This window comes from Crotalus tigris, unplaced genomic scaffold, assembly GCF_016545835.1.
Source record: "Crotalus tigris isolate CLP2741 ecotype Arizona unplaced genomic scaffold, ASM1654583v1 scf7180000018829.1913635, whole genome shotgun sequence".
NCBI lineage: Eukaryota > Metazoa > Chordata > Lepidosauria > Squamata > Viperidae > Crotalus > Crotalus tigris.
In genome coordinates this window covers 689,388-717,221 of record NW_024097219.1, presented here as the reverse complement: position 1 = coordinate 717,221, position 27,834 = coordinate 689,388, and the positions used below count along the sequence as shown (strand labels likewise).

The 27,834-nt window shown below is 40.3% G+C and overlaps 1 protein-coding gene across 2 annotated transcripts; it reads right to left on the bottom strand.

The window, feature by feature from the left end:
* Positions 1 to 162: 162 nt before the first annotated feature.
* TSPAN17 (tetraspanin 17) lies at positions 163 to 25,922 on the bottom strand. Of its 2 annotated transcripts, none has more exons than XM_039356764.1 (8): positions 25,486 to 25,922; positions 14,400 to 14,450; positions 11,132 to 11,278; positions 10,102 to 10,272; positions 6,639 to 6,764; positions 6,025 to 6,072; positions 5,573 to 5,689; positions 163 to 3,935 (listed from the first exon to the last, which is right to left on the bottom strand). In XM_039356764.1, the coding sequence occupies exons 1-8, from the start codon at positions 25,570 to 25,572 to the stop codon at positions 3,870 to 3,872; spliced, it is 813 nt and encodes a 270-aa protein (XP_039212698.1). In that variant the 5' UTR covers positions 25,573 to 25,922; the 3' UTR covers positions 163 to 3,869. The 2 variants fall into 2 exon arrangements, with proteins under 2 accessions (XP_039212698.1, XP_039212699.1); XM_039356765.1 differs by having other exon boundaries at positions 25,537 to 25,921.
* Between the last annotated feature and the right edge of the window lie 1,912 nt (positions 25,923 to 27,834).

Below are 27,834 nucleotides of genomic sequence, written 5' to 3'. Positions count from 1 at the left end.
AAAAGCCAATAGAATAAAAGGGAGTAGCACAGCTAAGGAAAAGGGGGGGGGGGAAATGGCGGACTGCATTGTTTGGTGACCCCCGTGAAATGGTCGTTCGACCCCAAATGGGGTCACGACCCATAGGTTGAGAACCACTGGTATATGACAACTGAACCTTTATTCCAGACTGTTTATATTTTATTTGCATTTGACTTGAGTTTTTTTTCAATCTACATCCAAAAGAAATACATCAGTGTCAACACCTTTTGCATTCAATCAAGCACATTCCAGTCCATAAACACCAATACTGTTAAAAATGTTGATTTTAAATGATAACACAAAATAACTTTCTTTTGTTACTCCCCAACAGTAACAAAAACACTTCCCCATTGCAATTAATTATCTTGTTCTTATAAAATTTTCCTTGATTAAGTCATCTGGTAAACATAACTGCAGAACGGCTACTATAGATGTTATTTTATTTCAGGGGAGTTGTTTGTTTTATTTTTAAATTATCTGAACATGTTTAACATAAAATCAGTTGAAATTTTGCTTATAATCTTGTAACTGTCACCTGTTAATATTTAGCAGCCCAGATGGAAAAGAAAATTTAAGAAAAAGTTTTGACAGTAGAAAAAAGTATGAGATAATCACACTAATTTTTAAATTAAAAATTGGACTTTCTTCTGCCAAGGAAATATATAAAACTAAACCAATATATGATTGGCAACATTTTCAAACTAAAAAAATGCTACAGTTAAGATCAGTGATGCACAAACCTGAGTCTTGCAAAAATCATGAATGGCAGAAGCCTGATCACCCAACTCGAAACACTCATTACAGTCATAAAAGGGGATTTATGTTTTAAAAATTCTTTACAAATTTGGGATAATAATTTTACTATTGTACTATAAAACAAATAGCAGCAAGAGGATATGAAGGAAGTGAGAGAGTTGAGCAGAAAAAGAAGACTAGCAAGCCAAACACAGGAAGACAGAAAGCCGGCAAAATGCAAATGGATTTAAAAGAGAGAAAAAAACAAAAAAACAGAAGCAGCAGCAGAATAGTTTCATTGCATGTGCATCCTTATTACTAAGCCCAAGAACGTTTACAACAGTCAAGTGCGGAAGACGTGAAAGTAAATCTGCTTAGCAAGTTATCCTTTGGTCTCTGATTAACATATTGTAGATAGGTTGTAACTTTTGCATATGCAGTGGGCTTCATTTTCATACATGTTGACAGCTTCATAATGGCTTTCTCTTCTTTTGTGGGTGGGGAAAGGCTGCTACTGCGAAGTACATTATCCCACGGGTTTCAGCTGTCAGAGATGACAGGAAACAGGAGACCCAGGGCAAATGGAAATCCGCTAAGCCTTCTCCTTCCACCACCCTCCCTCCTCGCATGCATGCATGCAGTCACAGCCATCCTCATAGGGTGCATCTCCCCACAGTTCAACAGAAAAAACAAACCCCAGAAGCAGAACCTCATGGGCAGTTCTAACAAAAAGGTGACCCTGAATTGTAGCGCACATCTCAGAAAAGATTAGACGTCATCTGTTTCAAATACTCAGTGAATCTGCCACATTTAGAAGGGACATTGTTTGGGGGAAAGTCTTCCTTTCAGGTAAAACTCTAAGCGGAGGAATGCTAGCCAAGAGCATCCTCACGTGGAGAAAAGCCGCCACTGCAGTCAAAGCATGCAGTGGTTTTAGAGCACAGCCACAATCTGCAAATCAGTTCAATCTGCAAATCCCTGGCCTGGCAGAAAAGGACACTAACACAAACAACACTACTGTCTCCTTCCCACCAAAGACTGAAAATTCTACTAAGTTTGTGGAGAGGAAGCAGTGCAGTTTGTGTACAAATGCAACAGAAAGCATATAATGCGCTCATTTGCTGAATAAACCAGCAATACCCAGAGGGCTGAATCCCATTCTTTCCCAGTTTAAATGACCTTTGGTACAATGCAGATCCAGCACTTTCTCATGAAGATACTAGTCCCATTTTCCAAACACAAGTCTAGTTCTTTCAAAAGCTCTAGACTTGGGTGCAAACGATCCTACGTAAAACCAGATCAGCACCATAGAAAAGGACCTGTTGGGCATTGTGCATTCACGTATCTCTGCAGATGCCCAGCTCCTCCTGCACCAGCTAAAATGGTATGGAAGGCAATTCCTAGCAACCAGAAGGAAGGAAGCAGGTAGAAGCTGGACCGATCTCCTTCCTGACAACATCAGCAACCACATTTGAAGTGAACCAGTTTCTGTTGTAGCAAAAACTGTCTTGGGAAAACGGGAGAAAACCCTGTTTTAGAACTGGAACACTAAGGATAAATTTAAGCTGCTTCAGCTACGCACTGGCGATTATGCAGAAACAACTTCACAACGATAAATCACATAAAAACAGTTACTGGGGTAGGCTTCAGCCATGGTTGGGGGCATCTGAAGATGAGTCTAAAAGTTCCAGTACAAAATGGGAGATTAAAAATTCAGAAGAATACCACTGCATCTAATTCACATCCATGACACAAACTAGTCCCAAATCGAATTGGTCCACTTCAACTGAATTGTCAACCTGGCTCAATAGGGTAAAAAATATCCCCGAAAAATATTTGCTAGCAAGTACTTTATGGGGAAGAGGAGGGCAACATACTTGAACAATCCTGCCAGCAACAGAGTCCAGGGAGATTAAGATAAACTCCTATCAAAAAGAAAGGAAGTAGTAGAAACTACATTGTAGCAGTGCAGAAAGATGTATCAGTGCAAAATCTTTCTCAGTATTGTGCCATTCCATGAAACACAAGTACTCTGCAAGGCTATGAGCCAACTACTGGAACAAAAGGTTGCATTATGTCCAGTCAAGGACAAAACTTGGTTCAAGAGGTCTAGAATTCTCTTTGTGGGTCCTTCAGAGAAATAGATATTGCATACAAAGGACTGCACATTTATCACACAAATAATGGGCTGATTAGACATATCCAAATTTATCTTTTAAGTTAAAGTAACTTGTAAGATTCTACAAAGTACAAACCGGTGCAATCAAATTCTCGGAATAGATTATTTCTGTTACAGTGTCATGTTTTTCTAAACTATCCGAGAATATTTTTAGTTTGCCATTGGTTTAACTCTTGGTGGATTGGATTGAATTGACCTGCTTGGTTCTGTCTGGCACATTTTATTCCCACTGGAATGCACATCTGCCAGAATTGAAGCCTTAAAAATCAAGGGTGAAGATTTCTGCCACAAATGAGATATGACAGCATCTTCCTGACAGCTTGTTTCTGACCTCTTAGGACAATAGCAGAAACCAACAGTATGATCCACAAAATAAGATGTAACTCTAATTTGACAAGATGTAACTCTAATTTGAACAAGGGAACTCAGTCTTGAGTTAATCCCTAATTTAATCTCCCTGGTAAGTAGGAGAGCAGAGCAGACAGGGAGTAGAGTATAGAGAATTCAAGTAGGAGTTTAGGACAGAGTACAAGTGTGAAGCTGCTCCAGGCAGCAGGATTAGAACGTTCCATTAGCTTCCTCAGTGGAAACCACATGAGCCGTGCTAACTCACCAATAGGGGCCTCCTCAACAAAATCCAGAGCTGTTTCTTGGCTATATGCATGAGATGCTTCTAACTCTGCAGTTTTTGCAGTGGGTCAAAGGACCCTTCAGAAGCCTGACATAAATACTATTTACATGACACATGTGCCCCAGTCAGGAACAGAAAGCTATGGAAGGGCATCAGGCAGTTATTAATTCTGGTGACCCCCACTCAACCCCCAATCGGAGCTTGTTGATGGTTTAGCAGCACTCAGTGATTGTGGCTTGAAGGCTTCAGTCCTTCAGGAGAATCTGGGAATCTGTAGGAAACAGCAAAATCTCTATTCTGGTGTCACCAATTGGCTTTCACAGCATTGATGTCACTCACTAGGTTCTGTGCCAGGCAGATACCAAATATCTGAAATACAAATTGAAGACATGCTTGTGAAATGCTTGTTATTGTGCACACATATAACCAATACACCAACCTTCCTAATCTTCCAGAAGTATTTGCAGTTCTAGAACCTCCAGCCAGAAAGTTTGGGGGAATGAAGTCTTAACACCTCTGAATGATGAAATGCTGCAGCATGAAGCTATTGATTTCACTGTCATGCTCAGAGCACTCAAATCATTATTACTCCAGGATAAGTGACAGAAAGGCCTGGTCAGCTTTGCCCTGCCAGTGAAAAGGCAACATCCCATCTCAAAGCTATAGAAAGGCAGCCTCAATATGTGGACTCAAGTTTCTTTTCCTGTAACCTAATGATTATAGAAATGTAATCTACTGCACCTGTACCCCTAGTTATTATAGGTTAGACTTCAACAAGGATTTTTTCCTTCGTAATCCAATTGGAATGAATGGATCAGTCACCTGAATAGAACAAAGATGTACGAATGCAGATATCCTCTCCATTTTGTTTACTTTGAAGTTCCCTACTTTTGATTGCACCCAAACACAAATAGGCTATAAGATGAAGTCACATTTATGCATGTGCAATTAATACAACTATTAGCTATCCACTGAAAAGCAGCTTTTGCAATTCTTTCCAGTTTCTTTATCAATATATTCCTATGAAATGAACCATCTTGCAAGACTCATGACTGACAGGTATCCAGATCTAATCTCACTGCCATCACAAAGCTAACTCTGAAACAAATAGTAGGCAGGAGAATTAGATGTGTTTCCCATGTTAAACTGATGGAAAGAGAGGGAAAAAAAATATACTAGTACTACTATTACTACTATTTTCATTAGTATTATGCATTCACTATTATAACCTGGGTGGAACATAAAAATTATGCAACTGTCTTTTCTCAAAAACTGGTCTTGTCCATACCTGATTGCAATGGGGTATCGTAAGAAAGTAATAACCTTCTAACAATGAAAAAAATAATTACATCCACCCCAAACATATGTGCAATAGAATTTCATTTGGATTAAGTACCTGCTTTGTCAGAGTATGTGGCAAGAGAACAGAGTTAATCCTCCAGTAAAGGCCACCTAATGAGAAGGAAGGACTCACTGGAGAAGAGCCTAATGCTGGGAAAGATTGAGGGCAATAGAAGAAGGGGACAGAGAATGAGGTGGCTGGATGGAGTCACTGAAGCAGTAGGAGTGAGCTTAAATGGACTCCAGAAGATGGTAGAGGACAGGAAGGCCTGGAGGAACATTGTCCATGGGGTTGCAGTGGGTCGGACACGACTTTGCAACTAACAACAACAAAGTGCTCTAGATAGGATAAAACTAGTTATCAAACTTAGGCACCATAGTATGGTAGTAGTATCATTTTGAGGTTGGGGGAAATTGAAGGTTCATAAAAACAACAATGGAAACAATTTACTACCTAAAAACTTCCTACTCTCACCCAAAACTAATCCTTTCCCCTTCTGTAATATCATTGTATATTTGATAACTTCTGGCCATTCTCCTGGTCAATGGATGAAATTGCAGCCTAGGGTCCCAGGAAAGTTGCATATCAAGGAAGGGTGGATGGATGGAATTTCCACATAGGGGCTACTTGAAGAAGGAATTCTCAGTTACATGGAAGCTCCTACCTGTAGAAGTGCCACACCTACAAAGGTCCCTGCCACTACAATGAGATTGTCCTGGAGCCATTTCTCAAATTGACCAGCACATCCTTTAGTATGAATGAAGCTCTGCTGCTCCAGCTCCTGCAAAAAAAAAAGGTACAGAAGAGCACCCAGAGAGCCTTAAAAGCAGGACAAGCTGCAGTAATCACCTCCCCTCAGCCCAAATTCAGAAAATGCAGATTTATTTTGTAGCCTAATTAAGGGCTTTCCCTTGAACGTATGGCCAAATGCATGTGCTCTGTTGCAATCAGTGGCATTCTAATACTCCCACGCAGACCCTTTTCAGAATCTGTGCTCTTGCTCTAAATTCAGACCATTCTTTCATGCTTATCCCAGCCCTACCTTTTTTTCCAGACAAGACAGCCCACCTTGTTCTTTGCACTACAGATTCCCCACTGCACAAACTTGACCCTCACCAGTTTAAGGCGGACATCATAGCCACACTGGGTATTGAGAACGTCCTCCTGTCAAAAGAATAGACATAAAACCAATTGAAATCATTCTGGGAACCCAGAAGAGAAACTCACTGCTTCTCCCCTAAATATCTTCAGCATTTGCTTTTTTATTCCACACCTTTCCAAATAATTTGCAACTTCTACTTTCAACTTTAGCTATTCTCCTCTTTTCCACCTCCATTCTATCCTATCGTGGTGAAGGAATTCCATGAAATGACAAATATATAGCTGACACTCGTTTTTTTTTTATTTATTTCTGTTTTAAATTTATATCCCACCTTTTCCAACAGGCGCTCAAAGCAGCATACATACTGCTACCCCCTTATCTACAGCCTGGGTTTCCATGCTCCTAGTCCAACAGCTTAATCTCTGCACCACACTTGTTCTCCAAATTAAAATTATCATTAGGGATAAGGCTGCATTTAATCTACATACTATTTTCCTAACAATTCACACAATTAGATTCCTATGTTAATACGAGGACCTTAAAAAAGCTGTTCAGACATTATTTAGGTCTACAGGGGATGAGCAAAGTGAGAATCCATCTCACTTATTTCTGTATTTCAACTCCTTACCGCAGGATCCTTGACACAGCAGGAAAAAGGTACCCCACAACGCTCCCTGCTGGGGTTGGAGTCAGTGCAGTTGAAATAAATGTTGAGATTCCAGTCATTAGGTCCATGAGCCCCACAGCACGACCACTGCAGAGGGAGACAGGGTTACCACTCGGAGGAGTGCTCAGAAAACCGCAGCACTCTGTAGTACCAAGCAAAAAGAATGAATGAACTTTGACAAGTGTGGATATTTGGAAAATAAAAACAGGAGATGGAGAAATGTGTAAGGTTTAATGCAGGAAGCAATTTTGCAATGTTGCAGGTTCATTATCAGCCATGAGATGGCAGGTTCACCTCTGGAGTGGCTTTCACACCTTTTAATTGTCTAATGATGAGTCCCAACAAGGAACAGAACTTCCACACTCATTATTTGCTCTGCACTGTTAACTCACTTGGTGAGGTTCATCTGCAATAATGCGTTTCAAATTGCTGCTCTCCTATATTTTACCCCAGATGTCCCCAACCCCCAGTCCGTGGACCAGCACCAGGCCAGGGAATGCCAGAAACCAGGCCGCGCAAACAACTGAAGCTCCATCCATGGGATGCAGGCAGCATATAAAACCACGCCCCCTCTGATCCATGGAAAAACCTCTCCCTACAGAACAGGTGCCTGGTGCCTAAAAGGTTGGGGGTGTTGTGATTCCTCGTCAGCCAGTGGACCCAGCAGCTGTGTCTGGGGAATCAGAGGAGGAAGAGGAGGGTCCTGGAGTGCCGTCAGAGTCAGAGGAAGGCTCTGATGAGCTCCAAGACTTACAGTCTAATGAGGAGCCTGGCCCCTCGACTCGTGCTCAGGCTGAGACACAGCTGTGCTGGGAGGCTGAGTCAGACTGTGAGGACTCCCAGCTGGAAGACATCATGGATGCTCATAAATGCCGACAGGCAACAAGAGTTGAACAGAGGAAGGCAATGGGGCGGCTCCAAAGGCAAAGGAGAAGGCATTAGGAAGCCACGTCTTGGGCTGCATAATAAAAGGGAAGGTATGGGAGGTACTGGTTGCTGAAGGCAACTGTTTGGAAGAGATCAGGTTTCATTCCATTGTGTTTGTCTTTGCCTTTGGACATTTTTCAGGTCTGTAAATAATAATAAAAGGGGTTTGTTTTTACGTTGGTTCCAGCCTGCTTGTTGGAAGAGGGGTTTCTCCTTGTGATTTAACAAGGAGCTCAAGTAGGCTGAGACAGAACAGAGGGCCTCTGTTTTACTCTATTGTTCTTCCCTCTCTTTTATACAACGATAACCTGATGCACGTGAGAAACAACATGCCTAAAATTACTCTTCTGTCTTATCTTCAAGAAAGCATCTGGTTCACCTGAAGTAATATACTGTGTTGCTTTCAGCAAGCCCTTTCTATTACGAGTATTTCTGACAAAGTCTAGTAAATGAAAGAGGGAAAGGTCTGTGCAGGATTTTAAAAAATCTATTTTCATCATTTTTAATCTTAAATTTCTTGTGCAAAATCTCGTGTTTTACCTTTATAGCTTTTTAAAAGAAGTTCTGGAAAGCATTTTATTACTAGTGAAAAGAATTTGACCTCCCCAAAAACCCCATTGCGAAATTCATGCTGATGTATTGGCTTTTTAAGGCTATAAACATTAAATTACATTGTGTAAATAGTGCAATTACATTTCTTAAAAAATAATAATGTAGAAAGAAAAGGTATTTCAGTTCAAATTATAAAACTGAAACACATGTATTCAAATGATTCAAGAATGGTATCAGGAAAGATCGATCACAATATATTGAAACAAAGTGGTGAAGATATATCCAATATCTCACTGAATACATAAAAATCATTATTCTTAAATAGGACTTTTTATGAGATATTACAGTACACAGTACTATTACCCAATTTCTGATATATGCATTCGATCTCTATTTGCTTTGCCCTTTGAGGACTGAAAAGTGACCGAAAAAAAGACATTAGGATCATTTATTCAGAGTAAATGTTGAGTGTGCAATAAGCACACACACACACACACACACATACCTGCATACTGAGTGGATAAATTGTGGTGTATACTTTGTTATTGCCATGTTAGCAGTGATTTTCACTTATTTTTTAATTTATGTTTCAATTTGCACTAGAACATGGTTTTGTCATTCTCAAAAATTATACAGATATTAATGCAAAAGCACTTGAAGAGAAAAGCATTTTAACACCGTTTTAAACACTGATTAAACAACATCTTGCCTTTCTGATCAAGATCATTTTAGCATCATGTTGTTATTTTTTAAAATATTGTTGATTATATAATTAACACCAAAACACATTTTTGCTCACCTTTCCCTAGGTAAAAAAGACTATGAAAGTAAAGTTGCTTAATGCTTAACAAACAAACTTTTCTCAAATTAAGAAATAAAAAAATGGATGATATAAAAGGATACTTTCAACTAAATTGTCCGTGTGCATATTATCGAGTGAGGACAATAGGTCTTGCCTAAGACCTTCAAAACCCCATGAAACTACTTCAAGTTAAAAAGAAAATCTCAAAATAGGAAAGTGACAGTAAAGTCAAAAATCATACATCTGAAAGTTTAATGTATTTAATACATTATTCCTACTTTATTATGCAGATACCTAGTGTGTCTTATCCCTTGTGACTTACGGAAGAATGTAGCTTCAGGAAATATATCTTTAATGCTAAGCATTTGGATTATTACCACAACAAGGACCTATGAAAATAAATGTTCCTGCGCCTACAAGGGATTTAATGCAGCCCTGGAATTCTCCCTTCTCATCTACATAACTATGTAGTCCCCATTATTGTAGCATGTTTAAAATAAGGAACATAATCCAGAAGAATTTATAATCTATTGAAATACCTCCTGTACTTTAGAACAGGATAATGTTTGAAAAAACACACCAGAAATTGGGCTTAAAGCAAGTAACAGTAACTGTCTCCTGCATTTCTATATGGAAACTTTACACAATAATTTATACAGATGATAACTGCTATATCTAAACATGAGTGAGAAGTGGAAATTGAATCTCTGGGGGAATATTCCCTCAAAGGATAGAGACCAAACGTATATGTATATATGTGCATATAACAGGAAGAGATTTTTAGGGGTAGTTTTATAAATCCAGGGCAAGTGACAGCAAAGGTTTATTGGAGACTAGTTAATGTTTCAAAAGCTGTCATGTTACATTTTTCCAAACAAACTCCCTATCACCTAACACAGAGGTCCCCAACCTTTTGGGCACCAGGGACTGGTTCCGTGGAGAAAGGTTTTTCCGCAGACCGGAGAATGTGTGTTTGGTGTGCTGCCTGCATCCCATGGATTGGGCTTTGCTTGTTTGTGCGGACCAGTTGCTGGCATACTGCGGCCGGGTACCAGTCCATGGACTGGGGGTCGGGGACCCCTGACCCTACATATACAAACATTACAAATGGACATATTGCTTTAGGTAATTTCCGTAACTCACATATTCCTGAGCAAAGTCTATGAGGTTCTGGAGGTCTATATCATCGCGATATGCCTTGACGTTATTGTTAATAAAGAAGTTGAGCTGATCCTTGATCCAGCCCTTGAAGATGAAGGCCAGGACACCAGCTGTCAGCTCCAGGAAAAAGATGAGCCCCAGGAACACAGAGAACTGGTGCCAAAAGAGAGGTACATCATTAGTGTGCAAAGCCAAAAGATCTCCCATCAGTATGGGAGTATAATATCCTGCTTCAGGGTAAGGCTCACTCTCACATTGACTAGATAAGCACAAGTCACAGGAAAGGAAGCTTTGCTTAATATTTTGTCACAGGATAGCTGATGCACTGAAGGACAAAATAAAACAAATGTTGTGTTGCTAGTTAATTTTTAAGATAGTAAGCTATTTTTTAAAATTTAATTCTGGCTATATGGCTTTATAGCTCTATATTGTTTTCCTGCCATGGTAATAGAAGGAAATTGAGTTAATACTTTATTTTTCTTCAGATCTTTTAGGAAAAATATAATATCCACCAATAACATTTGTATTATTCTCCTAATGCTATTTCAACTTGTATTATGCCCCTTGTTCAGACTTATTTATTCTATCCATTTCTAAAAGATAAATATAACTTTCCTGCATAACACATCAATTCAAAGATTATGTCTTGTTTTCCTTCCAGTGCCAAAATAAAACTCAATTTCTATTATGCTCTTCATACAGCAAAGACTACACAAAGCTTTCTAAGTCCTTGCCTAGTTTCCAAAGTCCAGTGTCAGAATAATGCTACACCAAGAATTATCACAGTATGTTTTGTAAGTACTCAAAGGGCTACATGTGAATTATCTTCATAATCCTGTAATATACGCCAATATGGCCATTTTCTCCTGAAAATGAAGTGGACTAAGAGTAGAAAAAAGAACTGCTTGCCAATGTCACCTTGGGAGTTCTTGGTCAAGTCATGATTTAATCCACAGAAGCCCAGCTTACATTACCAACAAGGGGAAAAAAACAAGAAGAGAAAAAGACATACAAATTTGAGTAGGAATGTATTCTCCCTCAGTGCCCCAATACAGCCAGCAAAACCCAGCACGAACATCACCCCTCCAACCACGAGGAAAAGCCAGACTGGGTCAAAGCCACCGAGGTCTGTGATGGATGATAGATTGGAAAGCACGCCCTGGATAGGGATAGAGAAAGAAAGAAAAAAAAAAACAGAGCTGAAGTTCACACCACAGCCAAATTCCCTCAGTTTTCCTTTATACTGATGAAAAAAAATCCCAATGACATAGAATTTCCACTCCTGAGATTATGTACACAATAGTTACTGTACCAACTGCCTGATGGTGTGTGAAGGGTAAACTATATATTTATACCAGCCTTCCCCATCTTGGTCCCCTTCAAATGAATGAAGATTCCTGACTGGAAATTCTGAGAATAATTTCCGGCTCTACAGATTGGTTGGGGAAGGAAATGGTACATTAATCACAAAGGCAGAAAGGGAATTAACCTTAGCTTAGACTAGGACTGATGATCTTATCTAGTTTGGGTAATGAAACAAGAAAACACGCAAGCTCAGAGAGCACCAAGGACCCCTCAAACCTTAGCTTACCCAGAAGAATTTGCATAGTTTTTAAAACACACATGTATTCTCCCACATTTGTTATTTACATTACAAATGAATATTTAAATGGTATATATGAAAACAAAGTGATGAGAAAGAAAAAGTGAACAGGTGGGTAAAAGAAAATAAGCTGGTTTTTTTTTATTATGTACACAGCTAAACACAGGTTTTAAGCAGGCCGCTTTTAACCAGTCAGAATTCTAGCAGGTAAAAACCTCCCATTCTTTGTTGCTGCAGTGGTTACCGACAGTTTTATGATTTTAATTTAAAGGGCTGATTTTGTTCTATAAAACTGCATGATTTTGGCTCCAGGATATCCTCAGGCTCCACCTCCACCAAGGGTTCCCTTCTCTGCATCAGATGACAAGGACATGAAGCCAAAGATAGTGGTACACCTGCGCTACACCTCGCATCCTCTTCAGTGACATCTTGCAAGGTGGTAATTGGGTATTTGATGATTGATTTTAGTTTCTTTTAGGATGTTTTAATGATTGGGCAGCTATTTGGGGAGAGGAGCAGCACATGGTCATTGTGCCACAGTTTTATTTTAATACGACTTTTTAAATTACGGTATGTAATCCACCTGGAGTACTATGAGCGGAACAGTATATACTTTTCTGTAAATAAGTAAATAAACAGACTAAAATATCCTTCCAATCTGGGCTCAGTGCCAGTTTCCAAATGAAACTCCTCCACCTCCCAGCTGCTGTTTGTCATGAAAACTGCAGCAACCAGCCCTGCTGGGGGCAAATGGGAAGGTGAGCCATTCTCAATAGGAAATCATTCTGGTGATTACAACCTACAACTGCTTTTTAACGAAATAAATATGGTCAGGGATGGAGGAGGGAGTGTGTACATAAATGTTATTTTATATCTGGTTTCAGAAAATCAGAGTATGCTGGTAGTATGTGAAGATGATTGGAGACAAAGATATAACATGATGAGGCTCACCAGCTATTGCTCAGCACATGTTCTCAGAGACCTGACTCAGCACAGTTCATTGGGTTCTAGGCTCATTCTTAGCTATAAAAATGACTGAACAAACATGGAGGATGGGAAAATAAAATTGGCAGCTGGATGACATTTACATGTACAGAGATAGTAAACCTCTAAAAAACAAGTATATAAAAAACAGCCAAAAGCTTCTTATATTCAAAAGAATTTGCTCTTTAGCTCCTCATGGACACTTAGCTGGCTAATTGTTAATAATGTTGGACCAGAAGGACTCATTATTTGAGTCCAGTAACACAATCTACACATTTCATTTAAATGTGCATTTTTAGCCAAGTCCCCAGGTTGCATGCAGACTGAAAGCTTCCGAGTAAAATTCCAAAAAATGATTAGCAAATTCCAATGCCTACATGTAACTGTCTACTGAATTAATTATGCATATTTTTATTGAATTTAAGTAAAACTTGAACATTTTCCTGGAACCACCCACTATTTTCTGGAGGCTGGTCCACAGCATTTCACTATAAAATCAAATGTAGTCCTTGAGTGAAAAAAAAATTGCATATCTAGAGTTATATAGATCATGAGTTATTTTATATCAGTGGTTCTCAACCTTTCTAATGCCGCGACCCCATAATACAGTTCCCCATGTTGTGGTGACCCCCAACCACTGATACATCACCGGGTGCCAGGGGCGTGGCCAAAGGAAAGGGGGAAAAAATGGCGGACAGCCTTGTTTGGCGACCCCTGTGAAATGGTCGTTCGACCCCAAATGGGGTCCCGACCCACAGGTTGAGAACCACTGTTTTATATATATCTATATCTATATATTGTCAGAAAAAGAAATTTGGATTTGTAATGTTTCGCAGTTGCGACTTGAGCCTGCTTAACACCCCTAGTTGGGGGGCTGCAAGACAAAAGAGATTGTAAAAAGTAAAACTGCAGTATAGCAGTTAAAAAATGTCAAGGTCTGAAAAACTTCCTGAATATCTATATCTATATATTTCATGATCTATATAACTCTAGATAGATCAGTGGTTCTCAATCTTTTTAATGCCGCAACTCCAACCGGTCGTAAGTCGAGGACTACTCAACCGGTTGTAAGTCGAGGACTACTCAACTGGTGCAGCACCGGTTGCAGAATGGGACTTTTGGCAGGCTCAGTAGGGCAGAGACAGCCTGGACAATTCCTATTGGCTTTTGAAAGCCAATAGAATAGACTCTCTTGAATAGAGTCTATTCTATTGGCTTTCAAAAGCCAATAAAAGGGAGTAGCACAGCTAAGGAAAAGGGGGAAAAATGGTGGACTGCGTTGTTTGGCGACCCCCGTGAAATGGTCGTTCGACCCCAAATGGGGTCCCGACCCACAGGCTGAGAACCACTGAGATAGATAGATATAGATATAGATATACTTTTTATTCCAAACTTGAGTGTTAACTATTATTTTCATAAAATAAGTAAAATAAAAGTTAATAAATGTTAACAGCTATGTGTTTTTTAAAAAATAAGTAAAGCTAAAAGAAATTTCAATCAATTCAGTGTAAGGAACCAGCAGGACAGTGATATCCCACAAAGGGCTCAGACAATAATATATGTGAATAATTTGTCCAATTCACATAATACAGGTATGGTTCATATACCCATACTAGAACAATTTATTACCTGGATACCAAGATGGGTTTAGATACAGCAGCCAGAAAAACATTCCCTTCCTGGCCATACTTACCTTTTCTGCCCAAGCCCACAAACCAATGGCTAGGAAAGCTGCCCCCAGCAACTGCAAAAGAGAAAAGGCCACCATCATGCACAGGATAACAACAGGGAGCAATTACCAATAGCTCTACAGTAAGAATGTATGACTGGCAGAGCCAGGGGAGGGGCCAAAAGAGGGATCAGCTTAGAATCCCTACACAACCACAAATTCCAACACCCCTTGAATGCTGTTGATCCTCTAACTCTAACTAGATACTGATTGTTATTTGAGAAGATTCCTGTGCATACATTTTTAGCAATAAATCAGCTTAATTGAACCTTCATATGTAGATCTGGTCTTTCATGTGGACCTGATAAAGAATGGCACAACGCCTTCCTCATTTTATAACATTTTCTGCAGAAAGACAGATCATGATTCACCCCAACTTTTGCTTCTTATGGCATCCCTATGGTCATGTGATCATAATTTAGATGCTTGGCAACTGATTCATTTTTATGACAATTGCAATGTCCCAGGGACACTGATCACCTTTACAAGCAAAGTCAATGGGACAGCCAGGTTCACTTTACAACTGTGTTACTACTAAGTGATTCACTTAACTGTGGCAAGAAAAGTTGTAAAATGGGTCAAAACATACTTAACAATTGTTTCGCTTAGCAAAGAAATTTTGCCTGCCTCCATAGAGTCAATACCTAAATATGAATCTTAACTTTCTCCAACCAAGCAAATCCAACTTTATGGTTGTATACATAGGCTAGATAGAACTAAATCCTTGTCATTTGCCAACCCCATCCACATTAGCAGGATACCCATCACTTGGATATGGAGTCTAACTTGGAAGCCTTGGAAAACAGAAGTCTGAAAACACATCATGTGGAGCAGTTGGAAGCTTGGCACAGCATGGACAATGGCTATACTGTTTCCATAGTAAGAATGGAAGATTTCTGAAACAGCAGCACCATTGATCACAGTTCTTCCCCTTCCCACAGAGTAAGTCTTGCCCTCTTGCAGTGTCAATTGCTATTTGTTTGCCATTGCCTATGGGGCTTTGTGAGGGTTATCTCAATAGGTGGAATGTGAAGAATTCAAGAAATTGGCCTTGTACAATATTTGCGATATTGTATAAGGACAATCTTCACCAGAAAACAAAGAAACAATACAATGTGCAGTATGTAATTAAAAATAAGACCGATACAGACACCATTGTATTGATTTAATAAGAAATCATTAAGGTAATAATAAGCTTCCTCAATGGTTCTCTCATGGATACCTTTTAGACCACGATCTTCCCAAACATGAAAATGAGATAACTATATTTTACTTCATCTTATTAACTCTGGATACAAAATCAGAATCATATTTCAGTTCACTTCACATTTACCTTAGTAAAATAAGATTAAAATATAGGTCTAATATTCGAAGAATGTTAAACCTCAAATCCTGGTTTTTCACTTATTTGCTCTGATATGGTAAAATATAAAAGCAGGACAAAAATGTAATAAACAAATAAGCAAATATTCTTGGGTGATTTTCTCACATGAAACTTCTATGCTAAAAATGTCATTCCGATTCCGGCAATACTTGCCGACTCACACAAATATAATCTATATTGTGTGTAACTAAAAATATAAAATTCACTCAGTAACTTTTTTTTTGTAAAAACAAAAAAAAAGTTACTGAGTGAATTTTATATTTTTAGTTACGCACAATATAAACGTAAAGTCCCAGGCTACAGTCAAGAAAAATTTGGAAATATTATTTGGGCTGTTCTTATTGCCCATTAATTTTAGGGAATCTCTTTCTGACTTTAACATTTTTCTTTTCCTTATGCCTTATGCCAGTGTTTCTCAAACTTGACAATTTTAAGGCATGTGGACTTCAACTCCCAGAATTCCACAGCCAGCGTTGCTGGCTGTGGAATTCTGGGAGTTGAAGTCCTCATGCCTTAAAATTGTCAAGTTTGGGAAACACTGCCTTATGCCAAGGATGGCGAACTTTTTAGAGACCCAGTACCTAAACTGCAACCCAAAACCCACTTATTTATCACTGGGTGCCGGGTGGATGTGGCTGCGGTGGTCAAGGCAGACTGGGTGGGCAGGGCCAGGGCGGCGGGGGCCAGTCCCTCGCCATCTCTGGGGCACGGAAAGCGTGTCACAGAGAGGGCCTGAGTGCTGCCTCTGGCACGCGTGCCATAGGTTCGCCATCATGCCTTATGCTATCACATCATGTGGCAACCTAAAATTAAGAAATTTTCTGACAATGAGAACATCAGTGGAACGGCTTGCCTGCAGAAGATGTGGGTGCTCCGTCACTGGAGGTTTTCAACAAGAGAATGGGCAGCCATTTGTCTAGAATGGTATAAGGTCTCCTGTTTGAGCAGGGGGTTGGACTAGAGGACCTCCAAGATCTCTTCCAATTCTATTATTCTGTATTCTGCATTCTGCATTTAAACAGTAGGTTCCTGCCAATTCATAGCCAATGTGAAAGTTCACTTGTTAACCTTTCCTATCTTTGTAACCTCCAATACTGACTAGCAATTCTGGAAACTGCTGTCCCTACACATGTGGAAGACTGCAGTTGGCAATAATTCTTTCAAATGGATCTTGGAGAAGTTGAACAGACATTTCTCTCAATATTAATTTCTCATTTTCTAGTGAGTTTTCAGTATCTGGCGGAATTTAATTTTTATTTGGCAAATATTTTTTAACATCTTTTCTTGCCAACTTGCTCTGATCATGTCCTTGATGTAGACAAAGTATTGATATTTATGTCTTTGTGATTTATTTTTTTCCTTTGGTTTTTTTCCATCAACCTGTAAGTAATTACAATAGCAATGTTCAAACTGGGCACAGTTTTTCTTTAAGAGTGGAAGGTAGCAAGAAAAAGAGAGGGAAGTAGGTGTATATTGTACAAGATCAGCATGGCTGGCTCAGGAATTGAAGTCCACGAGTCATAAAAGAGCCAAGGTTGCCTACCCCTGTTCTAGAGGAAAGATAAATATTCCACATAATAAATAAGAAGCTTCTATTCTATCACTAAAATTTATTAGGCTCACACATCAGAAATCATAGGATTTCCTTCCTAAAACAGAATATGAACTTTCAACACTTCAATTAAAGACATTCCATCAGATCATTCAGCTCTCAATTATTAACCCATTTGGTGTCCTGAAAACGGCCCAAAAGTTGGAAAGTAATTTGCTATATTCCCCCACTCCCACATGCAGGTAGTCCTTGTATAGCAACCACAGTTAGGACCAGCAAATCCATTCCTAAACAAAGTGGTTACTCAGTGGGAAATCATATGACCACAACTGTGTTTTCTGCCTCAAAACTGACAAGACTATTTAATTTCATACCTTCTGTTTTTGTTTGCCTCCTGACCACTTCCTTACCTTTTGGAATGTTCACCCTGGCACTAGGATAATTAACAAAAAGGGAAATAGTTATTTATCTATTAGATTTTGAACCCAGCCATTATAAATAATTCAAGGTGGCAAACATACATAATTCTCCTCCTATTTTCCCCATAACAACTCTGGGAAGTGGGTTATGATAAGAGAGAATGGCTGATTCAAGTTCACCCAGCCATCTTTCATCCCGAAGGCAGGACTAGAATTCAGTCTCCTGGTTTCTAGGCTAACACCTTAACCACTTGACCAAACTGGCTCTCAATTAACTAATTAATGTTTGTATTTACATTCATTGAAGAGGAAGGGATTACAAGAGAGTAAGAAGGCATACAATGGGGAATATATACTGAAAACAATGGCCTGGTTTTACAAAAACAGGTTGGTGTTTTTCTCCAATATCTCCCATGTGCAAGGGGATGGAGATGGATCAGACACAAGAGAGTTTCCCTACAGAAATCACTTGGTTTTTTATTTGCTCCCCATATATTCATTTCTTGTCAAAAGTCATATTCTAGACCAGGGGTAGGCAACCCAAAACACTCAAAGAGCCACTTGAACCCGTTTCCCACCAAAAACAAAACACTGGGAGCCGCAAAACCCTTTTGATATCTAAAATGAAGATAACACTGCATATATCCTTTTTTATCTTTATTATAGGTGTTTTTTTTTTGTGTGTGTGTGTGTGTGTGTGTGTGAGAGAGAGAGAGAGAGAGAGAGAGTTTGTGTGTGTGTGTATATACACACACAAATACACACACACATTAAAAATAAAAGTAAAAATATGACTCTTGGGAATATCCATACTATTAAAACAATGATCACCAAGAGAATGCTTTAAGAGAATAAAATTACATACACACAAAGGTAAAAAAGGATATATGCAGTGTTATCTTCAGTTTAGATGTCAAAAGAGTCTCTCTCTGTCTGTCTCTCTCCCTCCCTCCCTCTCTGCCCTTGGTCTGCCACTCCTCTTCCCCCACTCTCTTTCTTTCTCTCTCTTTCCTCTCTCTCTCTCCCCCTCCCCCCCCTCTCTCTCTTTCTCTCTCTCTCTCTTTCTCCCCCCCCCTCCTATCTGCTGCTCACCTGGCAACCTTCAAGTTGTTCTCCAACAATCTCAGGGGTAAGCAACCTCGTCTCTTTTATGACTCATGGACTTCAACTCCCAGAATTCCTGAGTCAGCCTAGCTGGGCTAGCTAGCTCTCTCCTGCCCTTCCTGCTTCCTGCAGAGACGCAGCAAAGGGAGGAGCTCCGCCCAGAAAGCTTTTCAGCTTCTCGGAGAACACTGAGTGCACTCTCTTTTTTACACACACACACACACACACACACACAAAACACACACAGAAAGAGAGAGAGAGAGAAGCAGGGAAGTGCAATTGCCTCTCTCTGTCTCTGTCTCTCTCTGCAAAGGCAGAGGAGGCTGGGAGCCACAGGGGAAGGCTCAAAGAGCCGCATGCGGCTCCGGAGCCGCAGGTTGCCGACCTGTGTTCTAGACGATAGCCATTACAGTTTTAGTACTTGAATTCAAATTGAAATTAATCCTCCCTCCAAATAAATTAAAGCCAAAATATATTTGGTAAGTAATCCATCCATCAATGATGCAAATTAGTAATAGTGTAATTCTATGTTTAATAAATTCACCATGCAGGTTAAGCTTTAGTTGTATCCCTGAGGAACTCTGCATCGAAAGAGCAACCATGACCCATTTTATCTACTCTGCCAGGTCCTCTGTTGATCAGAAATTCACCAGAGATGTCTCACCTTGATGGTCAACAGATTGAGTTTAGTCCTAAAACATACACAAATTTGGCCACTTCAGATAGTCTTCTGTGCTGGAACTCTCCGTACAATTCAAATAAAGTTCACTTAAAGTTGTTCAATTGTGAAAAAAAATCTGTAATTTGTTTTTTACAGAATTAATAAAGTTAACACTGTTTTAATTAATAATGAGGATTTTGATCTAACAGTTTTAATTTCTATTCCCCCAGATGCTGTTGACAACTGTTAGTTTATGAGTGTTTATCTTTTGCTGATTTTGTTGTTTAATCTGCACGGTGAAGCATTTATAAGAAAGTAGTAAAATAATTCATTACTAATTTCTAATACTACAAATTTACTATGCAAAATAAATATTTTACATATGTTAAATATTTATAAGTATATACCATAAAATAAGCATTGAAAATAGAGGAGCACATTGTATATCGATAAGATGTGCATGGCCTAGTATCTATGAAATAGGAGATACGATATGGGAATGTCTCAAATTAATCTGTTTCCTAGATTAATATAGGCATCTATTTCAAGGTGAGATAATTCTGATTCAAATGGGACTACCAAATAAGGAAAAATCAAAATTACTACAATCAACTGCTAACTGATCTCAAACTTCCTTCAACTGTAACACAATTACATCATAATTGTCCTTTAGGGATAAAACTAAGCATGCAATGAAAGTCACGAGTAGGCAATCAGGTATACAAATACACAAGTGCAAAAGAAAACAAAGATAGTACCAATAGCAAATTGGCACCATAGGTGCAATCCCAAAACAACTGGAGCACCATCAGCATTGACAAATTCAATTCAGTCAATTGTAAAAGGCAGCTTTACTTGGAACAGCTTAAATCCGACAACAATTCCTTTAGCCCTATCAAACATCAACATCTGCTATCGCAGGTCCTTGAACAAGACCCAATAAGTGGGTAAAGATGCCAAATCCAGTCTTTACATCTTGATAACTATGCTATGAACCATAATAATTGATTTATTATACTATTATATAATTAAATTATTAATGTATTGAATTTATCAGACCTGAATATTCTAATTTTACACACGTACACAAAACCTCAACTCTGCTTAAAACTGCTTATACAGCAGGAGTCCCCACCCCTTAGGAACCAGGTTATACAGTTGGAAGTGAGCAGAAGGCAAGTGATTGAAACTTCATCTGTATTTGCAGCCGCTCACTAGCACTAGTATCACCGCCTCAGCTCCACCTGAGATGATCAGGCTTTAGATTCTCATAGTAATGCACACCCTACTGTAAGGCTGTGCATGCAAGGGATCTAGGTTGTGCGCTCCCCCCATTCATTGAAAAATTGTTTTCCACGAAACCAGTCCCCAGTACCAAAAACGTTGGGGACCACTGCTATATAGTTTCCTTAAATGCTATCTCAATAATACTTAGGTCCTTGGTTAGGACTTGAACTATTACATTTTCACCACTCTTAGACTATGAATCTAACTGCAGATTACCCACATGTTTATTATCACATTGTATTAATAATAATAATAATAATAATAGTAATAATAATAATAATAATAACAAGGAAAAATAGTGAAAACTGAAGGAATCAAGATGCTCCACGAAAATAACATTAAGAGTCTGGATGAGGAAGAGTACTACAAATACTTGGGTATTCTTCAAGCTGACAACATCAAGCACACTGAAGTCAAGAAAAAGATTAGAGGTGAATACATCAAGAGAGTGAAGAAGATCTTAAAATCCAAACTCAATGGAGGAAATACCATAAAGGCAATCAACACCTGGGCAATCCCAGTCATTAGGTACACAGCTGGAATAGTGGACTGGACTCAAGCAGAACTAAAAGCAATGGATAGGCAGACCAGAAAAATAATGACAATGAATCATGCCCTTCATCCACGCAGTGACATTGATAGACTTTATCTACCAAGGCAAATAGGTGGGCGTGGAATGCTACAAGTACATCAGATGGTTGAAGAAGAAAAAATGGCTTTGGAAGAATATCTGAAGAACAATGATGAAGATGCACTGAAATTAGTATATCAGGAAGGCTTACTAACTACTGGAGAGACCAAACTGGCCTACAAGAAAGACCAAATGAAGAACAGAATAGAGGCATGGGAAGACAAAGCACTACATGGCCAATACATGAAAAAAATAGCTGGGAAAGCAGATAATAATAAAACCTGGCAATGGCTAAGAGCAGGAAAATTGAAGAAAGAGACCGAGGGACTAATTCTGGCTGCACAAGACCAAGCCTTAAGGACAAATGCATACAAAGTCAAAATTGAGAAGACAGCAACAGACAGTAAGTGCCGCCTATGCAAAGAAGCTGAAGAAACAGTGGACCACTTGGTAAGCTGTTGCAAGAAGATTGCACAGACTGATTACAAGCAGCGGCATGACAAAGTAGCAACAATGGTGCATTGGAAGATCTGCAAAAAATATCATTTGCCTGTAAGCAAAAACTGGTGGGATCATAAAATAGAGAAAGTCATAGAAAATGATAAAATTAAACTGCTCTGGGACTTCAGAATTCAAACAGACAAGCACCTGCAACATAACACCCCAGACTTAACAATTGTCGATAAGAAAGACAAAAAAGTCTGGATAGTGGACGTGGCAGTGCCTGGAGATAGCAGAATAGAAGAGAAAGAACTGGAGAAGATAACAAAATACAAAGACCTACAAATAGAAATAGAAAGACTGTGGCAAAAGCAAGCAAGGGTAGTACCAATAGTCATAGGCTCCTTGGGTGCAATCCCAAAACAACTGGAGCACCACTTGAACACCATTGGCATTGACAAATTCGCTATTAGTCAATTGCAAAAGGCGGCCTTACTAGGAACTGCTTCCATCCTGCGACGATATCTGTAATACCATCAAACATCCACATCTGCCTATCCCAGGTCCTGGGTAAGGACTCGATAGGTAGACAAAATGCCAAATCCAGTCTGAACATCTGGCTGACTGTGCGATGATCCATAATAATAATACTCCTAATAGACAAAATGATCTTGGAAAACTGCAAGAGAAGGAAGACCAACCTGAATGTGGCATGGATTGACTACAAAAAGGCATTTGACTCTCTGCCACATGATTGGATAATAAAGTGCCTAGAAATAACAGGAGTCAGTAGAAACATCAGAAAATTTGTGCAAAGATCGATGGCACAATGGAAGACACAGTTGCAGATCAATGGTGAGAGCTGGGAGAGGTTAATATCAAGAGAGGAATATTTCAAGGAGATTCATTATCACCATTACTATTTGTTATTGCACTGTTTCCTCTGTCAACAATACTGAATAACTCAGGACATGGCTATCAAACATCAAAAACATCTGCCAGACTATCCCACCTCCTTTACATGGATGATCTGAAGCTGTATGGAAAAACATCATCTGAAATAGAATCGCTGCTCAACACTGTCCGTATATATAGCCAAGATATTGTAATGGAGTTTGGCTTGGACAAATGTGCCACACTTACTATCAAACAAGGAAAAATAATGAAAACTGAAGGAATCAAGATGCCCCACGAAAATAACATTAAGAGTCTGGATGAGGAAGAGTACTACAAATACTTGGGTATCCTTCAAGCTGACAACATCAAGCACACTGAAGTCAAGAAAAAGATTAGAGGTGAATACATCAAGAGAGTGAAGAAGATCTTAAAATCCAAACTCAATGGAGGAAATACCATAAAGGCAATCAACACCTGGGCAATCCCAGTCATTAGGTACACAGCTGGAATAGTGGACTGGACTCAAGCAGAACTAAAAGCAATGGATAGGCAGACCAGAAAAATAATGACAATGAATCATGCCCTTCATCCACGCAGTGACATTGATAGACTTTATCTACCAAGGCAAATAGGTGGGCGTGGAATGCTACAAGTACATCAGATGGTTGAAGAAGAAAAAATGGCTTTGGAAGAATATCTGAAGAACAATGATGAAGATGCACTGAAATTAGTATATCAGGAAGGCTTACTAACTACTGGAGAGACCAAACTGGCCTACAAGAAAGACCAAATGAAGAACAGAATAGAGGCATGGGAAGACAAAGCACTACATGGCCAATACATAAAAAAAATAGCTGGGAAAGCAGATAATAATAAAACCTGGCAATGGCTAAGAGCAGGAAAATTGAAGAAAGAGACCGAGGGACTAATTCTGGCTGCACAAGACCAAGCCTTAAGGACAAATGCATACAAAGTCAAAATTGAGAAGACAGCAACAGACAGTAAGTGCCGCCTATGCAAAGAAGCTGAAGAAACAGTGGACCACTTGGTAAGCTGTTGCAAGAAGATTGCACAAACTGATTACAAGCAGCGGCATGACAAAGTAGCAACAATGGTGCATTGGAAGATCTGCAAAAAATATCATTTGCCTGTAAGCAAAAACTGGTGGGATCATAAAATAGAGAAAGTCATAGAAAATGATAAAATTAAACTGCTCTGGGACTTCAGAATTCAAACAGACAAGCACCTGCAACATAACACCCCAGACTTAACAATTGTCGATAAGAAAGACAAAAAAGTCTGGATAGTGGACGTGGCAGTGCCTGGAGATAGCAGAATAGAAGAGAAAGAACTGGAGAAGATAACAAAATACAAAGACCTACAAATAGAAATAGAAAGACTGTGGCAAAAGCAAGCAAGGGTAGTACCAATAGTCATAGGCTCCTTGGGTGCAATCCCAAAACAACTGGAGCACCACTTGAACACCATTGGCATTGACAAATTCGCTATTAGTCAATTGCAAAAGGCGGCCTTATTAGGAACTGCTTCCATCCTGCGACGATATCTGTAATACCATCAAACATCCACATCTGCCTATCCCAGGTCCTGGGTAAGGACTCGATAGGTAGACAAAATGCCAAATCCAGTCTGAACATCTGGCTGTGTGATGATCGATAAAAAAAAAATGTATATGCAGTCCAACAATCTAAAAGGGATAGATTGGAAGGTACACAATGTGCTAAGTCATGGCTTGTGGACCCAGAGTTTGTTGATCAAGTCATGCTACTAGCCATAATCATATTTACAAAGCACAATGATAGAGGCCAGATCATATGTGACAATCACACCACACCTTAACACCAGGTGTGAACCCAAACTAAAGATACATACAATACCAGGATTTGGAACAAACACTGTGTAAAATACCTGCAAGAAAGAATGAGGTGGGGCAGCTGTACAGTTTCGCAGTATGAATTTCCTCAAAACAAAGGGATTAAGGAACTTCCGAGTGCATGCTTACTAAAGGAGCTGGCTTTCAGGATAAGATCTAAACTATGCCGGCAGTGGATCGAAGTTACTAGCACCCTGCTAAATACAGTAATAACTTTTTCCCCCAGAAGACGATGATAAGAGAAAAGGCTGCTATGCCAGAAAGAAGAGACAGGCAAAGATTACATATTTTATTATAGGAAAACCTTTCCTGATTCTGCTCGAAACTGCCGAGAAACTGAAGTAGGAACATAGACTCGGAGCAAGACATCGGCCGGTCTTCAGACACCGACCGGGGGGGCAGCGAGAGGCTTGGTAGAACCAAGGACATCCTTGCCTAAAAACTTTCGAGCGCCGAGTCCGTCGCGCTCAACGCGCGGCGCGGGACCATCCGGACGCCGCGAGCACCCGCCTCGCGTGTCCAGCCTTTGCAGGATTCCGCAGCTAGGCGAAGGGGAGCTCCCCTCCTCTGTTCCCGGGAAGCCAGCGACCTCCCTCCCGCCCGGGGCCCCGGACTTCGCTGCAAACGGCACGGACGTGGAACGCCAAAGCCCAGTCACTCCACCGTTCGTCCTGGCCTCCCCGCCGCCCAGGTAGAAGCGGTGCAAGCGCCACTCCGCCCGCCCGCCGACCGACCGACCGCCTCCGCGGGACGCGACTCGCTCGCTCGCTCGCGCTCACCCACCCAGAAGAGCACATTGGAGGCGAAGAGCAGGTATTTGGCGCAGCAGCTGACCTGAGGACCCTGGAAGTGCTGGGCTTTCCCTGGCATGGCGAGCGCGGGGCCTGAGCTCACAGCCCCATGCTGCCCCTCAGCCGAGGCCCAGCGCCGCCGCGGGATCGCCTTGTCCAGCCCGCCCCCTGGCGGAGTTGAGGGAGAGCTGCTGCAGCGGCACGCGCGTGCACGGTTCTCTATCCGGACTTCGGCAGAGCCTGTATTCCCACGCTCCTACCGGTACCACCGCTGCCCCTCTCCGCTGGAGTCTCGGAAAACATGTCCGGTATGGGAACTCGGGAGCACAGCTGTAGAATCCTCAGTCTGCTGAGGCTCAAAATAGAAGCGCTCCCTTCCGAGACATAATGCAAACGCAAAGAAATTTGCTTTTTTAAAAAATAAATATGTTTATTTGCAATAAATGTTTATTTCCTCATCTTACCTATAACTTGTATTTTGTTGCAATTTAATGTGATTGTGTGTGTGTGTGTGTGTGTGTGTTAGGCTCTTTTTTACCCCAGAGGAATGGGATGTAGGGGAAGGTATACATATTGCACTTAATGCTTCCGTTAGAGCAATGGTTCTCAACCTTTCTAATGCCGCGACCCCATAATACAGTTCCCCATGTTTTGGTGACCCCCGACCACTTATACATCACTGGGTGCCAGGGGCATGGCCAAAGAAAAGGGGGAAAAAATGGCGGACAGCCTTGTTTGGCGACCCCCGTGAAATGGTCATTCGACCCCAAATGGGGTCCCGACCCACAGGTTGAGAACCACTGAGTTAGAGCAAGGGTAGGGAACCTTGGCTCTTTTATGACTCATGGATTTCAACTCCCAGAATTCCACGAGTCATAAAAGAGCCAAGGTTGCCTACCCCTGAGTTAAAGTGTTAGACTACAGTATGTTTTTATTTTCCATTATCATCATCTCAGAAAAAGCAGCCCCTTTTAGGTTACAAAAAATTCCAGTCAACCTGCTGGTGTCCCAGTGACCTCTCCCACCTGGGGAGCTCTGTGCAAAAAAAAAAAAAAAATGCACACTATATACACAGAAAACTGAGCCCTTTTAAGCAAGTACTAAAGGGAAAATGGCAATGAGCTTCTGTCGTGAGAGTAGAGAGAATAGAGCAAACATTGCTGCCCTTCACGACATCTAAGACCAACTGCTGAAGATGTGTCTTATTCTAACAGAAGAATACTCTTTGAATACTCCCCATTTTAAAAATTAAATTCAGAGAAAACTTTGCATTAATAAACAGGAATTAGTAATATTAGTTCAGGTGTTGGAGGGCGGCTCAGGAGACCTAGATGCTTAGACTGCTGGAGCCATGGAGGCTTACTGAGCATTTTAGATGCAAATATTTTCTTGGCCATAGAGTTGTATGGTTAATAATAGAAGTGATGCCACTGTTTTAATCTCCTGGAAAAAAGACATTCAATAAGTAACAAATAAAAGTAATCAGGTTCATATAGGTAGTCAAAACGTACAGTCACAATTAGGACCAGAATTTGTTTGCTAAGTGATGCAGTCATTCAACAAATCATCGCAGGGCTGGACCTGGTTTTATGACCATTTTTACTGAGGGCATTATGCAAATCACACGGTATTAAGTGAATCCAATTAAGTTTCCCCAATTGACTTTGGTTGTGGAAGCTGGCTGGGAAGGTTGCAAATCAGCTCACATCACCAGAAGATACTGCAACCACTGTAAATGCAAGCCAATTGCCAAGTGCCCAAACTGCAATAAGGAGACCACAGATGCAGTGCAATGGTCATAACTTTGAGGTCAGGTTCCAAGTCACTGTTTCTGAGGTAAAACCAGACTTGACATACTATGTCTAGTTCTGGTCACCATATTACAAAAAAGATGTTGAGCCTCTAGAGAGTGCAAAGAAGAGCAATGAAGATCATTAGGGGTCTGGAGGCTAAAACTTATGATGAATGGCTTCAGGAACTGGGTATGTCTAATCTAACAAAGAGAAGGACAAGGGATGACATGATAGCAATCTTCCAATATTTGAAGGGCTGTCACAAAGAAGAGGGGGGTCAACCTATTCTCCAAAGTACCTGAGGGCAAGACAAGAAGTAACAGATGGAAAAATATCAAAGAGAGAAGCAACCTAGGAGAAATTTCCTGGCAGTGAGAACAAACGATCAATGGCTTCCCTTCAAAAGTTGTGGGTGTTCCATCACTGGAAGTTTATAAGCAGAGATAGGACAGCAGTTTCTCCAGAATGGTATATGGTCACCTGCTTGGGCAGGGGTTGGAGTAGAAGACCTCCAAGGTCCCTTCCAACTCTATTCTGTATGTGTGCTC